We start from the raw sequence: 17,292 nt of genomic DNA on the forward strand, positions 1-17,292 counted from the left end.
TACTTGTGCATTTCACTAAGCCAGGAAGGCTGAAGGAGTTCACTGATTAAAATCAACAAGACTATTAATACCAGATGAAAATCCACCCCACCACTCAATTAATCAGCACATTCAACACAAAGGGGGGGGGGGAGATCAAACAAAATTCCTGGAGATCATTCAGCTGTGGTTAGGAGGACAAGAAACAACCCCTGTGTTTGTGCGCTGTCTCTTCCCATCACTTACTCAGCTTAATTAATAATTTAAGGATTTAATCAAACCATAGTTTACAGATACACCAGAACCCGTAAAGTCTGCTTTCCGTGAGTCCTCTAAACCAGGAACAAACTGTGGTTTGCCATCTTGGTTTGGAGGGCTTGTTTAAACCGTTCTGTAAGCCAAGATTGGTCTCAGGTCTGATCCTTCATACCACGGAACTGGAAATGTTAAGCCTATATGTATCTAGTGGATTAGATTCTGGTAACATAATACCAGTTCAACAAGAGAACATTTTAACAGTTCAGCTTGTGTACAACTCATGGAAACAAATGCTGTTTCATTTTTAATATTCTCCTGCAAAACTAAAGTATTTATCACTTTCCATGAACAGTTTCGGTAATATATTAATTGTGCAAATTTTTAGAAGGTCACAAATTAATAATTGTTAAAAGCAGCTTACTGATTCACTAAGAATTCTTTAATCAGTTGACAGATCTCAGATCTGTTACAAACATTGAGTAGCAAATATATTTTGTGCCTGTATTAACACTATATCAAGCGAAGAACTTAACTGGAAAAACAAGGCTGCAAGCTTGTGCACACTTTCCTAAGAGTAAGCCCCAATGAATACAATGGAATTTATTTCTGAGGGAGCATGCATAAGATTGCACTGTGGAAATCTTATCGAGAAGTGCATTCTCAGTATTTTGTTGGAGACGTACATCCATACCCAAACCACAGTTGACTGGTTCAGATATAGCTGCAAACTATGGCTTGAGGCAAGCAGGACAATATTCATCTTTGCAAATCAATCTACCAATATGCCTTACCACTGATTTTATCAAGGTACAGCAACTTGCCCAATGCAAGCCAAACAGGCTCTGTGTCAGAGCAAGCGTTCAAACCTGGGACCCCCTGTATTCAAACCCAACAAAAGTCTTTATGCTTCGGGATTCCACTGCAACTCCCATCCCTTGAAACCAGCAAAGAAGGCGAAGAAAGGGAAAACAGCTGAATCAAAGGCCAAAGCAGAATTCGAAACACGAGAAAGAAAAGCACATGGGGAAAGTGTGCATATGGTGTGGTGCAGTATAGTGCAGTGCCTGTGATGCTGCGCATTTGTGTCTTGAATTGAAGCAACCAGCCATCAGGAACCAGAGCCTTACCTCCTGCATCCCTGGTGCTATGCCATCTAGTGCTCTCCTACAAACCTGTCTAAGTGACACCGTACAAGGGAACTACCCCCTAGGCTGCAGTAAGCACCAGCTGATCATCTACAGGCCAATCCTGGCTCTCTGAGACTGATAAAAGCCATTGCCACGGGGTTTCCCTCGTCAGTCTGAGCAATTTGGGTCACTATGAGCAGCAGCAGCAGCAGCAGCAGCAGCAACAGCAGCAGCAGCAGCAGCAGCAACAACAACAGTAGCAGCAGACTCCTCGTGCCTTGCCTTGCCTCCCGTGAAAGATGGCCCTGGATAGTCCCTGATTGGACCAAGCCCCTGCTTCTGTCCTGCTTGCTCCAGCCTCGACCATGCCTGTCTGGACCACGCCCTTGTCTTGGCATCTGGCAAGCAAGGGCAGACCCCTGCTGAGGCCTAACAAGAAATCAATAAACTTTTATTGTAACACAGAACTGTTTAGAAGGTGAAAACATTGTTTGAAACCCATAAAAGCAGGCAGAGCAACTGGGTCAAAAAAAATATGCTTGTTTTGTTTTTAAATGTTATTATCAGGAAGAATGCTGAGCCTTGCATGGGTGTTCCTCACCATCATTCTTGCTGCACACATAAACTGGGGTGGGAAGGCATACAGGAGGAACAGCTCACCAAGTCAGACTCGTCACCGTCTTCCTCATCTTCCCCGGAGTCAACAGAGTCTTGCTCATCCTCGGACTCACCATGGACAATCTGTGGTGGCCAAAGGAAAGTGAGCAAGAAAGTAAATCAGATGAGAAAAGCTGTCGCCCAATGAAAGAACCAAGGTTGCTATCTTATGCTAGGTCAGATTATTTGTTTTTACCTAGCACGGAATTGTCCACTTTTGACTCAGAAGCAACTTGCTGGGTGCAGCAAACCAACAGCTGCATCCAGTATTACGAAAAACGCACCTTAATATAGATTTATGTTTTATACTAAGTAAAGTGTTTTATTTCTTAAAATGTGTTTTAGTATGTTTCAATAGGAATATGTTGTCATTTTATTAGTCTTAATTGTTACTTTTATTAATCTCTACTTTTAAATAGTGAATAGAGTTGTTGTTTTTAAGTTTATGTAAATTCTGCTACCTGGTTTAGATTTTGTAACCTTGCTTTGTTCTGCTTTGATTGAAGGAGTAATGCAATAGAAGTTACTTGTGTTTGTGCTTTACTCCTGCTCAGAGAAGACTCATTGAAATTCATGCATATGGCTAACATAGATCCACTAAGTTCCACTGGGTCTTCGTAGACCTTAGCTGGCTACAACCCTAAATTGGGTGTCCTCCTTAAATTTGTACACACAAAGCAGGTTTCATGGTCCCTGGTTCTGGTTCCTAGGTTTTTGTTTTATTCGTTTTGTTCACCCTCCCTGTGGAATGCCCTCCCATCAGATATCAAGGAGATAAATTAACTACACTATAAAGAATTTTTAGAAGGCAGTCCTGTATCGCCAAGTTTTAAACGTTTGATGTTTTATTATGTATGTGCAGTATGTCGCCCAGAGTGGCTGGGGCAACCCAGCCTGATGAGTGGGGCATAAGTAATAAAATTATTAAATAATAATAATAGCAGCAGCAGCACATAGCTTGGAATGCACCTTCAGGCTCATGTGGCAGCCATGAATCATCTACACTGCAGTTCTAATTGAGGAACTGTTTTCCTCCCTTTATCTGTAGTTTACACCAGAAACCAAACCGCAGATACTCCCAAGGCAGAGATTCCATTCCAGGGAAGAAGCCAGAGCAACTCCTACACAGAAGCACCAAGCCTCAAGGCTCACTCCCGCTGGCAGAAGCTTATATCTAGGCAACAGGTCAGTATTGATGTGGTCTTGATGCTTAGTTCCAATCAGCAAAATAAGCCTTGTTGCATTTTGCGGGCAGCTGTGTTTTTGCATTGTACGTTGGTCTTCAGAGATTAGATAGTGGAGCCAGAATAGCCCAGAGGCCAGAGCTGCCACGGACCGGGTAGCGAGCTGTGCTCCTTACTGGGCACATCTGTCACACATGGGCAAATTTAACGATATTTGGAACTCATTTTTATATACACTGTATTAGGTTAAAAGTAGGTTAACTACAGTAACAAACTTGTAATGTTTATGAGCTCTGTTTTGGTTTGGTTTTGGTATTGTAGGTGAGTATATGGGTGTCATTTTCCCACCCCACGCCCTCACAAAGCCAGGGGAAGGAATCAGCACTGAGCCACTGAGGCTTCTGCCCCTTTCACCTCCATTGTAGATGTTGTGGTGCATGGAATGAATGATCATTTTGGGTGTTGCAGTGGTTAAGAATGAATGTTCCTTAGGGATGCTGTATTGGCTAGAGTGCTGGAATTTGATCTGGGTTGGCCAGGATTGAAATCCCCACTCAGGTGTGAAGCTCGCTCAGCCTAACCTACCTCAAAGGGATGTTGTGAGGATAAAAAACAAGGAGGGTGAAAACAGTGTACACCATGTTCAGCTCCTTGGAGTTGAAAGGTGGGACAATAAATGAGTAAATAAATTTGGGTCCAACTGAACCAATAGTCACCAATATATCTCTCTTTACTGCTTTATGCTTCAAATTTTAAAAAGATCGAACTGAAGGCGGCTAGGGGAGAAGGAGAGAAAAAGAGAGAGATCAAATCTGCCATAAACTTTTTACCTCCTGATTAAAAGAAGCCTTTTGTCAATTTATTGTACAGGTTTTTGCTGATTAAATCTGCATATGTTTGCATGCAAATTGGAAATTCTGAAAGGTAGGGAGTGGAATCAAGCTTCTATTTAATTTTTTTTAAGATAATGCCCCCATATATTGCAGAGGGAACTCTCAGAGAAGAATCGCTGCCTCCTGTTATAAGGGCTTCTTTTTTTAAGGTGGAAGCAGATTTCTGGCATTTTATTTAAATTTCTTTAAAGCCACCCAGGGAAAACTTTTGCTTTTTCCTTGAGGGACAAAATACATTTTGAAAATGAAGCAATGTGAAGATGAACAGCTGCCATCCACAATGATGATTTACAAACATGCATTTGTTTTGGAAACGTTTAAGGGCTATTAGACTGGTTTTTGTCATTTATGCCCCCGTGAATCTCTAGGACTTTAAGCTAATCAGACTGGTGACTATGCAGAGGAGTAAGTGATGGCATGGAAGGGGGTGAGAAATGCAGCTTGCAAAGCTAATATCACTCTTTAATAAAACATCATTTTTTAATGTGGCAATTAAAACAAGTATTTAAAAATAACGAGCCTTTGCTCCAATTTATCCAGGACTTTTAAAAAAGAATGAACAAAATATTTTAACTGACCCATCAACCCAATTAACTGACATAATATTGCAGCTCCCATTTCCTCCTTGAAACATCTGGATATAAGAACATCTGGAGAACACTCAGGCACCCGAGACCTTGAAGGTGGTGGTGGAAAGCACCTTTGTGCTACACCACAAACTCTTGCTTCACCTTGTCACTTCCTTTAAAGGTAAAGGTAAAGGGACCCCGTGACCGACTCTGGGGTTGCGGCGCTCATCTCGCTCTATTGGCCGAGGGAGCCGGCGTACAACTTCCGGGTCATGTGGCCAGCATGACTAAGCCACTTCTGGCGAACCAGAGCAGCACACAGAAACGCCACTTACCTTCCCGCCAGAGCGGTACCTATTTATCTACTTGCACTTTGACGTGCTTTTGAACTGCTAGGTTGGCAGGAGCAGGGACTGAACAACGGGAGCTCACCCCATCGCAGGAATTCGAACCGCCGACCTTCTGATCAGCAAGTCCTAGGCTCTGTGGTTTAACCCACAGCGCCACCCGCGTACTCCCACCTATATTGATCAAAGTTAAAAGTTGTCCTCAAGCATCTCAAACAAGCATTCAAATCACCTTTCTGGCACGGCTGCCATCGACAACTCCCTCCTTAGCCATTCTGTTCTCCTCTGCAGGGAAGGCAGCCTGCTGCTCAGTTCCACGTTCATTGTCTTCTTCCAGTTCATCTGAGTCCTCTTCTTCAGAATCCGCATCTAAGCTCTCCCCGTTCACATGAGGGCTAGAATCACCCTTTTCAACCTGAATGCACCCATGTGGACAAACAGTTAAATCGAAAGGGAAGTCAACACATTTTTCAGGCTGAGGGCCACATTCACTGGTGGGAACCTTCTGAGGGCCACGGTGAAGACGCAGTGTCTTCAAGCAGCAACACAGAACGCCACACCCCTGCACAAACCTCTCCGGGCAGGAAGCAAGAGGCCTTACCACAGTTCAATCACACATTCCAGCCAGGCAAAAGTACTTGAGGAAGGCATGGAGCAGAGCTGGTGAGGACTGTGTCCTGCAAAGAGCCCTGAATCCCAGGCAGAAAAGTCAGGAGGGCTCAATTTGGCCACCAGGGTCAAGGTTTCCCTCCCCTGCTACAAAGGTTCCACTTTGCATTAAACCAGGGACAAGGAGCCTGTAGTCCTCCAGATGTTGTTTGGCTCCAATTCCCATCAAACAAGGAGCCAGCAAGGCATGATAGGAACTGGAGTCCAACCACATCTGGAGGACTAAAGGTTTCCCACTCCTTGTTTGCTTATTTCAGGTTGCAGTCCTGTAAACCAGGGGCAGGGAATGTCAGTGGGCCCCCATCGAACCTCACCATTGCCCATACTAATTGATGCTGGTGGGGAGTTGGAGCCTAATGACAAGCAGAGGGCCATAGAGATCCTCCTACCCTGTCTGTACTGAACAAATAAAGTTGGGACGGGGCCTATGCACACTGCCCTGAGCAAACTGGAAAAAGGGTAAGCTTAAAATGCAATAGCAAAGTAATTAAAAATGAAGAGATCTACAACTAGGCTTACTGAATATATATAATCATTTTATGGGTTGACCATGGGTGCTCCTCTGTCTTCCTTTTCCCCACAAATATCTGCAGGGACTGTTAACCCTCACAAACCACATGCAAGCTTCCTATTGGGGCATCACTGTGAGATGGAGGGATGCTGACTTAGATGGGCCTTTGGTCCAATCCAGCAGAACCACTGGATTCTTAAGAAAAAAAGAGACCCCAAAACAGTCTGTCACCTGTTGTGATAAGTCACATTTCTTCTAAAAGAAACAATTCCCTGGATTATACAGCTACACTGCACAAAGAGAAGTTCCTTGCTGATCTGTACCACCATCTCCGGCTGCGAGAGTGGCTGACACCACCTTCCATTCATCCACCAAGCACCTCGCTCTCTTCCACAGCCCTCACCTTGCCACCTGAAGTGGAATGGGCAAGGCTCCTGAACATCTCGATCATAGTCCTCTGTTTCAAAACTTTGGTCTTTTTCTTGGGAACCAGGCTGTACGTTCCCATTCTTCGCTTCTTCTTCCTAGATACTGAAGCAGCTGGACGGGAGGGACAAAAGAGAAAATAATCAGGAGGCAGAAAGTAGGGTGCAGAAACATAAGAAGGTATAAGGTATAAGGGTGGATCAGATGCAGCATCCAACAGTTAATTCAGTAAACAGTTAATTAAGTACAAAGGAACACACAATCAAACACCAAGTCCCATTTTCACTCCCCCTGTTTTAGTTATAAGCAGAAGCAGAGCGCTTGGTGGAGCTGCACTGCTCACCTGGACTCTGTCTGGTTGCACTGCAGCTGCTTACCAGGAGACTGGGGGGCAAGTGGGGAGGTCAGGAGCACTGCATTGTTTCTTTGCATTATACTGATCTTGCCATTCCCCCTCTACAATTCTCAGAATCCCCTGGGAAGAGGAAAAGACTGTTCAACCACTCTGTGATTTGTAGTTCTGTGAGATACAACAACTCTCAGCTCCTTTAAGAAACTACAGTTCCCAGAATTCTGTGGGGGAAGTAATGGCTGCTTAAAGTGATCTCGCAGTGCTTTAAATGCACTCTTAAGAGGACAAGCAAAGCAACTGATTAAAGGCTATTAAAAGGCAGCATCCAACTTATACAAATCTGCATCATACAGTTGGCATCCATCTGTCTTGGGAGACAATGGAGGAGTGCACATTGAGGGGTGAGGTCAAGCCTCTTCATGATAAAGATGCAGGCTGTGTCCAATGGCAGTTTCACTCCTCCCACAACACCAAAAAGTTTCCCCCAATGCAGAATAGAAATTAGGCTGTGATGCAAAGACTTTGCTGCCTTCCCAAATCCAGAGATTCCCTGATGCAGCTCTCCTCTCGAGATTTCCAAAGCATAGGTGGTGTTTCTCAAACTTGGATCACCAGCTGTTGTTGGACGACAACTCTCATCACTCCTGACCACTGGTCCTGCTGGCTAGTCTGAGAAACACTGGCATAAGGAATCTCTGGATTTAGGGAGGAGAAAGAGTGGGACAGCAGAAGCTGGAGTTAATGGTAGGTAAAGGACCCTTGGACAGTTGTCTAGTAGAATTTTGACGTGGGTGGCGCTGTGGGTTAAACCACAGAATCTAGGGCTTGCCAATCAGAAGGTTGGCGGTTCGAATCCCCGGAACAGGGTGAGCTCCCATTGCTCGGTCCCTGCTCCTGCCAACCTAGCAGTTCGGAAGCATGAGGTCCAAGTAGATAAATAGATACCGCTCCGGCAGGAAAGTAAACAGTGTTTCCGTGCACTGCTCTAGTTTGCCAGAAGCAGCTTAGTCATGCTGGCCTCATGACCTGGAAGCTGTACACTGGCTCCCTTGGCCAATAAAGCGAGATGAGCACCACAACCCGAGTAGGTCATGGCTGGACCTCTTTACCTTTACTTTTAAAGGTAGAGGACCCTTGGGTGGTTGTCTAGTAGAATTTGACTATGGAGTGTGGCACTTATCTCTGCTTTCAGACCGAAGGAGCCGGCTTTTGTCCACAGACAGCTTTCCAGGTCATGTGGCCAGCATGACTAAACCGCTTCTGGTGCAACAGGAGGCCATGACAGAAGCCAGAGCACACAGAAATGCCGTTTACCTTCTCACCACAGTGGTACCTATTTATTTGCTCGTGCTGGTATGCTTTCAAACTGCTAGGTTGGCAAAAGCTGGGAAAAAGCAATGGGAGTTCACCCCGTCACACAGATTTGAACTGCCGACCTTACAATCAGCAGGCCCAAGAGGCTCGGTGATTTATAGACCACAGCGCTACTGAATTCCTTCCAAGAAGTTGGAGGAGAATACCCCATGTACAAGAGGCAATTAAAGAAGACACAAAAGGTTCACAGCCCACATTAATGTGAGGTATGTATGGGCCCTTGGAATCCAAGCCTGTATCTGCATCATACTTTTAAAGCACTAATATACAACTCAAACAGTAATGGCTTCCCCCTAAGAATCCTGGGAGCTTTAGTTTGTTAAGGGTTCTGAGAATTACTGGGGCACCTCTGCTCCTTGCATAGAGGAAAGGGAAAACTGATTGTCTCCTGGGGAAACACACATGTAAGATTTGGTGGAGGAGTAAAAAGAAACAAGCATTAGGTAACAGGATTAGATGTGCCTTGTTTTTCACCCCTCCTCCAATGCCAGCTGCTGAGAACTGCAAGTGTGAAGAGAGCATTGTTGCACTCGGTTCTGCTTGCAAGCTTCCCAAAGGTATACGGCTGGCCACCGTTTGAAGAGGAAGCTGGACTAAAGGGCTTCATCCAGCAGGTCTCTGCATCTTTTCTTATGGCAGTTCTTACCTGTCAGAATCTCGGCTGGGGAGGGAAGGGTTTAAGCTTCCCCTTCTTGCATGCTATGGTTCATTTGAAAATACACAAGACACACACACTGTTACATTTAAAAAACAACAGCAGGCAAGCCCCTGACCTACCTTCTATTTATTGGTGTGTCAAGCCAAATTTGTCCCTCATTTAAGCTTTAGGTGCATGGAAGTTCAGCTCCACCTCTACAACATTCCAGCAATTTTCTCCTTAAATTCCAAGGGCTGATAATCCAATCAAAGGGGGCAGGTGGCAGTAGTGGAAGTGGCCACAACAGTGGTTCCCTCACCCCCACTCCACTCCACCCCACCCCACTTGAAAATTGCTGAGGGTCTTGACAGACCACTTACATCCCCCCCCCCTGTTTTAGCAATTATAATGCTCTGTGCTAGATGTGGTATGATTTTTAATTTTATTTTTATGGACACCCTGTGGACCACCTGATGAAGCTCATGGGCCTTTGGTAGTCTGCAGACCACAATTTGGGAAACCCTGGGTTACAGAAAAGGCCAGCAGACTCCCAACTTAAGTTTTTGCCTCCCCACAAAAATAAAATAGAAAAGGGGGGGTATGCACTGTTAATTCTTTACCTGTCTGTGATTTTGATGCTGCCATATAGCTCTGGTTCTGAGGTAGAGATGAATGAAGGCCAGGAACAGGGGGCAAAGAGATGGGCTTCCCAAATTCCGAAAGTTCCCTTCTTCCATCTTCCTTGGGTGTTTCTTTGGGGTCTCTACTTGTGTGCTGGGAACAGAAATCAAAAAGAACCCTTTATATTTTTCTGGTGAAAATCAACTAGCTTAAGAAAACATTACTTTAAAAAGGAAGGAAGGAAGGAAGGAAGGAAGGAAGGAAATATGTTTAATCATCATTTTAAAAGGCATATACAGTGGTGCCCCGCAAGACGAATGCCTCACAAGACTGAAAACTCGCTAGACGAAAGAGTTTTCCGTTTTGGAGGTGCTTCGCAAAACGAATTTCCTATGGGCTTGCTTCGCAAGACGACAATGTCTTGCGAGTTCCTGCTTTTTTTCCCTCCCCCCCCCCCTTTTCTAAGCCACTAAGCCGCTTATTAGCTGATCCGATCAGCAGATAAGCCGCTAAAAGCTGCTAAAAACCGCTAATCCATCAATGGGCTTGCTTCGCAAGACGAAAAAACCGCTAGACGAAGAGAATCACAGAACGGATTATTTTCGTCTTGCGAGGCACCACTGTACTTGTAAATATGTAAACCTGGCTCCCAAACCTTTCTCTTCCACAAAGAGAGATGGAATCCCCCCATCCAAAGCAAAGAACTTGAGCACAGCCGATGAGTAAAGACACCTAAAGCCCACAACTTTTCTTTCAGCCACATAAGGTGCCCTTCTTTCTTTTTGTTTTCATTTTTTTTTAAATAAAAAAAATGCATGAAGGATCAAAGTGAAATTACAGGAGGCAGTTAAGAGGCACTCATCTAAAGCAGCCATCAATAATGAAAAGTGCCTGTTGATGGTTCTATTGGCAGAGGTTTAGGCACTCAGTACATCTGCTTAATGGAACACACATGTACTAGGCTAGGAATGGACACACTTCAGACTCATTTTACTTAAAACACCTCTCCATTAGAAAAATAGTCCAAGGCAGTGAATACTGGGACAAACATTTCTTATGGCACCATATGAATAGAGGTTATGACCCTGCACTGTGTTTTGATTTTGAAGGGCGCAGGTGATCAGGCAGAATTTCCACTGCCAGCACAAGAGAATGCATGTCCTGCTTGTGGTCATTCCCGTCAGGGTGTGTGGTTGGCCACTGTTAAGAACAGGATGGTGGACTAATGGGCCTCTGGACTGATGGATCAAGCAGCTAGTCGTGGCTTGCACTGGAGCAGAGTGTGGTAAGGCAGGAGCAGCCAATGAGGTACTCTCCCAAATGTTGCTGGAAACTACAGTGGTACCTCTGGACATGATTGCTTCTGGTTGCACATGCATCAGGTTATGAGCTGCACTAACCCGGAAGCAGTTGTTCCCAATTGTGAGCTTTGCCCCGGGATGCGAGCGGAAATCGTGCGCCAGAGGAGTGCACGCAGTAGCAGGCACGCTTTCGCTAATGGTGCCTCATGTTAAGAACAGTTTCAGGAGAAGAATGGACCTCTGGAATGAATTAAGTTCGTATCCAGAGGTGCCACTGTAGTTCCATCAGCCCCCAGCCAACAAGGCCAATGATAAAGAGATGGTGGAAACTGCAGCCCAGCAACATCTGGCATGCACTATGTTGGCTACTCCTGTGCTAAGGCCTCAAGAAGAGGGAATGGGCAATGCCAGCCTCTGAACCTGGCAGGCATGGGCTATGTTTGGATGATCATATTTCAGGTTAATAAGATATGAACGGAACTAATGGTCTTGAACAGAGTTGCTCTGCTCCCCTACCCTTTGCATAAAGAAAGTAAACAAACTAGGAAGCCTTCAGCTAAGTTTCCTATTATGTCCAAGCCAGAAAACTACAGTTAATGGCTTCTGGGAGATGAATGCACCATTTAAGCAGTCTTAAGAACAGAAGAGGAGTCTGCTGGACCAATGCAGTCCATCGAGTCCAACACTGGGTTCTAAGAGTTGCCAACCAGATGCTTTGGGTTGCATCAAACTTCAGAGTACACCAACTGAAGTTAATGCACCTAAGTTACCGTATTTTTTGCTCTATAAGACTCACTTTTTCCCTCCTAAAAAGTAAGGGGAAATGTGTGTGTCTTATGGAGCTAATGCAGGCTGCGCAGCTATCCCAGAAGCCAGAACAGCAAGAGGGATTGCTGCTTTCACTGCGCAGCGTTCCCTCTTGCTATTCTGGCTTCTGAGATTCGGAATATTTTTTTTCTTGTTTTCCTCCTCCAAAAACTAGGTGCGTCTTGTGGTCTGGTGCGTCTTATAGAGCGAAAAATACGGTAGTCATGTCCATCCATTTAAATGGGTCCTATTCTGAGTACCGGATACAACCCATGGTATATAAGGGATAGCCTGGTTGCCACAGGAGAACACTAAATGCATGCGGACAGAGTGTATGGAATTCCATGAGGGCAGGTCAGTGGGCAGACAGAAGAGAAATTATCCTTCACTGCACCTGTGATGACAAACAGAGAAGCAGCCTTCTTCTCCACCTCTAGTATGGAAAGGCAAGCTCTGTGTCTCTCCTCTGCTAGCCCACAAAAGGCAAGCAAACTAGGTCTCACATGAGTCTCAAAAAAGTCTCACATTAATTTATTATGGCATAAGGTTTTATAGAGTACACTTCATCAGATCAATTAAGTGTCCCGAGTTTCAAGGATGTACACATATTGGGGTGCCTGGGGAGGGGCGTGCAGTCAGAATTATCAATTGTGAGACCAGGAAATGAAACCAGAAAAGTACAGGCAGTGATAAGTATCTTATTAAGAGCAGCCATTCACATGAAAGAATGGTAGTGGATCATAGGAAAACCAACAAACAAAGAGAGAGTGATAAAAACCCATTGTATTAATTCAATCAAGTTAAGAGTATTGAAATTAACAGACCTCAGTCATGTCTGTTAATTTTAGTGGGACTACTCTGAGTAGAACTAATGTGGAATACAACTCCTAGGCATCTGATAGGACTCTGGTGTTGTTGTGCAACTGAAGTTTTCTGCTGCTGTTGCTGTAGATTGCCTTGTGGGGTTTTTTAATGGATTGCAAGTGTTTTTGTTTATATGTGCTTTTTATTATATGCATCTTTCACTTACACTTACAAACGTAAATTCACTGAACGTCACTTATATAGGGTTGCCATACGTCTGGATTTTCTCAGATATGTCCTCTTTTTCAGAGGTGGAATTACCATCCGAGAGGCGGGGAGAAATTCTTAGAAATCGCAAAAAAGTCCGGGTTTTAAAGCAGCATTTCTGAATAACATACAGTTCAATTTTCAGGACAGGAAAGAAGGACATCCGTGCAGTCTTTCTCCCACCCACCCGGGCCCGATCCACACACTCTTTTTACCACCTTCGTTCTCGATCTGTGTGTTCTTTCTCCTGCGCCCGCCCTGCAAGATCTGCACGCTCTTTCTGTCACACCAGTCTCATCCCTGAGCTCTTCTCACCCTCTTGAACCTGCGTGGTTATGGCAGAGCCCAGTTTGAAGATGGAAAGGGCTGTGACAGGGCCGAAGGAGCTGCTATCAATGCGGGGCTGGAACTGCAAGGCCGCCCTGTGCCAGCGCTGCAGCTCCTACGTGCTTCAGCAGGTGCAGAAACTCCAGCGGGTGCAGAATGCCGCAGTGAGACTCCTTACGGGGTCCTCACTGTGGGAACACATTCACTCGGTGCTACACCAGCTGCACTGGCTCCCGGTGGAGTACAGGATCAGGTTTAAGGTGCTGGTTTTAACCTTTAAAGCCCTATGCGGCCTAGGACCCTCGTACCTACGGGACCGCCTCTCCTGGTATGTCCCACGAAGGAGGACCTTACGGTCTTCAAACAAAAACATCTTGGAGATGCTGGGCCACAGGGAGGTTAGGCTGGCCTCAACCAGAGCCAGGGCTTTTTTCGGCTGTGGCCCCGATCTGGTGGAACGCTCTGTCACAAGAGACCAGGGCCCTGTGGGACTTGACATCTTTCCGCAGGGCCTGCAAGACAGAGCTGTTCCACCAGGCCTTTGGCCAAGGCACAGTCTGACCCCCCTCCTTTGGTAATCCTCATAGAACTCTAGCCCAGTGGTTGCCATGAATTTGATTTTGAATTGATTTTAGAATGAATTGATTTTAGAATGCTGTCTTACTTTTATTGTTGTTAGCCGCTCTGAGCCCGGCTTCGGCTGGGGAGGGCGGGATATAAATCAAAAATTATTTATTTATTATTATTATTATTATTATTATTATTATTATTATTATTATTATTATTCTGCCTGGCACTGCCACCTTCACCCAACTGAGAGGTAGGCAGCAGGAGACAGGCTTGTTGGGTGCCCTCAGCCCACCTCCAGGTACGGCAAGACCAGCTTGCCAGGCCATTGAGACAGAGCAGCTGCTCGGCAAGGGCCTGCTTCTACACCGGCAGGCAAGCAGCGCTCCCGGGCACTACTCGTGAGCGGCCTTCACGACCAGGGGCAAGCGTTCGGGAATAGGGCAATGCTGAAAGGAGGCCCCCACACAGCTACAGCCTCTGAGCAACATTTAGAGGGGGCCGGAGAGGCCTTCTCTCCTACTCCCGCTTCATGCCAGCTGCTTGCGGGGGATCGGGCCCCCCCCCGGGACCGTGGGGCAGAGCCCTCCCGTGTGAGGGCAGAGGGGAGAAGTCTAACCCAACCCCACTCCCCAATATTGCCACCACCCCCAAACTCTCTCACACATGGCTGAGCCCCGCAAGCCTTCTGTTGTTGCTTCTGCAGTTTGGACCATCCTTGGGTTTGAATTTTATGTCTATTTTTTAATTTCCCTTTGATCTTTAACATTAATTTGACCTTATAATTCTCTATTTTAAATTTTCTTTAACATTTGATTTTTGACATCGATTGGGCCCTACAGTTCGATTTCATTCAGATATATATTATTTTTATATACAAACACACACCCTTCCCTCTACCCCCTTTTTTCTTTATTCTCCACATATATACACATATATATTGGTTTATTATTATTATTATCATCATCTTTGTTGCTGTTGTTATTTGCAATATTATTAAAAACAATAATTCCTTCTTATTATTTCTATTTTTAATTCTTTCTCTTGGGGGGGGCAACACTTTTCTTTTAACTATATCTTCTTTTTGCTCTTACTCTACTTTCATTGGTATCTCTTAAATACCACCCCTCCCCCCATTTTTATTTCATTTTTTTAATCATCAAATGTGTCCTCTTTTTTGCTCTTTAAAATATGGCAACCCTAACTTAGAGACCTTTTTGCATAACAAGTGACCAGCAAGTTGTAATACAATACAATACAATACAATACAATACAATACAATACAATACAATACAATACAGCAAAATCAACAACAGAGCTGTCTTCCACCAGCATTGTAATAGCCTGGGACAAGACCGGATCACTTACACATGTCAGTCTCTTATAGGAAATGATTAAAGAAAAGTCCCTGGAGTGTTTTCCTGGAGTCTTGCTCTCAACTAAGAGTTTCAAATTGGCTGCCAGTTCAGAGCCAAACAACAGCAATTCCAATGCAAGGAGACTTATATTTCACAGGAAGAAGCAAATGCAACAGATGCTAAAGAGACTAAAAAATCCCAGGTCGAAAACACAAACAAGAAGATAGTCCTTATACAACAGAAAGGAAGTAAACCTGCAAGTTCATGGCCACCTGTCATGGATGCTTTAGTTGAGATTCCTTCATTGCACAGGGTTGGAATAGATGACCCTTGGAATCCCTTCCAACTCATAAGATTCTATGATTCTATGGAAAACTCAGTTGTAACACACAGACATACACATACGTACACCTTTATTTTTAAGTCCTAAAATGCTGCAGGGGGAAAGGGAAAAAAACCAAACAGACTGACATTTCTCCCAAAATCTTCCCTTTCTTTAAGGCAAGGGGTAAGGAACTTAATTTCTGCCCAAGGAACTGAGAAGACTCAGTTGGTAGAGTATGAGGCTCTTAAGTGTTATGGGTTCAAGCCCCACAATGGCCAAAAGATTCATGTACTGCAGGGGGTTTGACTAGATGACCCTAAGGGTCCCTTTTCCAACACTGCATATTCTTTCCTGGCAACTTTCCAAGGGCTGCATGCCAGGGGTAGGTACGTAGGGCCAGAGACAAAAGTGGCTGGAGCAATTTTACCTTCATAGCTCTTGTTACATTTGCTTCAGGTTAAATCTTTTCAGGTTGCGTCCTGCGGCGACCCGGAAGTACCAGAAAGGGTTACTTCCAGGTTTCGCCACTCGCGCATGCGCAGACGTTCAAAATGACATCATGCGCATGCGCAGAAGCGGTGAATCGCAGCACGCGCAGATGCGGGTTGCGTTCTGCTCATGTTGCAAATGGGGCTCCGCAACGGATCCCATTCGCAACCAGAGGTACCACTGTAGTTGAGTATCTCCTACACACACTGCTCTCCTAAACCTCATCCAGACATGTTCAAGGGTACATTCCAGGTAAGCAAAAAACACTCAGGGCATGAGCAGAGTCAGTAAGTGATGTGGCCTGAGGGAAATTCCAAGGGCCAGATAGAGGAGTTCAGGAAGTTGGATTTGGCCCCCAGGCCTGAATTTCCCCATCTGTGTTTTAAGGCAATTTGCTTGCCCGTAAAATAAACATCCAAGGAAACCCTTCAGGATAATAGAGGAAAGTTGTCAAAAACAAAAAAGGGGTGAAAATAATGAATTAACTACCCTACCTTTTTTCAGGCACAAAAAATTAAGTAGCAACCCTGCTAGATTGGCGGCGTATAAATAATCAAATTATTATTATCAGCTAATTTGGTTCAGAAATCAAAAGGAAGAAAAAGATCATGCATAATATTTTTGCCACAACCAGACAATCTGATGCCTCATTTGTTTCCAGCCTAATTCACATTTCAAGTATTAAGCCCGCAGGATGAAGGAACCAGAAAACTTCTTGATAATCAGATAAATCCCTTGCCCTGTTCATTTCTACCTACTGGAGATGTGTTTTTAACATAGTGAGAACTTAAAAAATCTGATCCGCACCTGCGAAACTGAAGCAGTACAGTTCATTCTAGGAAGATAATAAAGTGTTTAATAGCAAAATCAAATCATCTCACTGCTGGTCTACGCTGACTGGCAGTGGCTCTCCAGGGTTGCAGTCAGGGTTTTTCCTCCCTTCCCACTTTACCATCAGAAATCTGTGGCTGAAAATATAAACGTGACACTCTTCTCAGGTTCAGCGTTAACCTCCAGTGATGACAGCGGACAAACAGAAGCTTTCGCTGCAGAAAGCACATTATCCCTGTTCTTCTGTAAGATCCATAGCTGGGTCAGTTACCGTATTTTTTGCTCTATAAGACTCACTTTTCCCCTCCTAAAAAGTAAGGAGAAATGTGTGTGCGTCTTATGGAGCAAATGCAGGCTGCGCGGCTATCACAGAAGCCAGAACAGCAAGAGGGATTGCTGCTTTCACTGCGCAGCAATCCCTCTTGCTGTTCTGAGATTCAGAATATTTTTTCCCTTGTTTTCCTCCTCCAAAAACTAGGTGCATCTTGTGGTGTGTCTTATAGAGCGAGAAATACGGTACTTCTAAAAGCACATTTATTTTAGTAGGTCTAATCTGAAGCAAACGAACATTTTGATACAACCCTTTGTTTACACACAGTGCCTTTGCTTCAA

At 44.7% G+C, this 17,292-nt stretch overlaps 1 protein-coding gene across 10 annotated transcripts in view; it reads right to left on the minus strand.

The window, feature by feature from the left end:
- EHMT1 (euchromatic histone lysine methyltransferase 1) overlaps positions 1-17,292 on the minus strand; it is a 155,839-nt gene that overhangs the window by 51,782 nt on the left and 86,765 nt on the right. For 9 of the 10 annotated variants that reach the window (XM_081179654.1, XM_081179651.1, XM_081179652.1 and 6 more), the window contains 5 exons: positions 9,604-9,757; positions 6,598-6,734; positions 5,247-5,429; positions 2,025-2,105; positions 1,647-1,793 (listed from right to left, as the gene is read on the minus strand). In XM_081179654.1, the coding sequence (XP_081035780.1) occupies positions 1,647-1,793; positions 2,025-2,105; positions 5,247-5,429; positions 6,598-6,734; positions 9,604-9,757 (702 nt within the window). The remainder of the gene's footprint in view (positions 1-1,646; positions 1,794-2,024; positions 2,106-5,246; positions 5,430-6,597; positions 6,735-9,603; positions 9,758-17,292) is intronic. The other variant, XM_081179646.1, reaches the window with a different exon arrangement.

Source organism: Podarcis bocagei, assembly GCF_964188305.1.
Source record: "Podarcis bocagei genome assembly, chromosome: Z".
Classification (NCBI taxonomy): domain Eukaryota; kingdom Metazoa; phylum Chordata; class Lepidosauria; order Squamata; family Lacertidae; genus Podarcis; species Podarcis bocagei.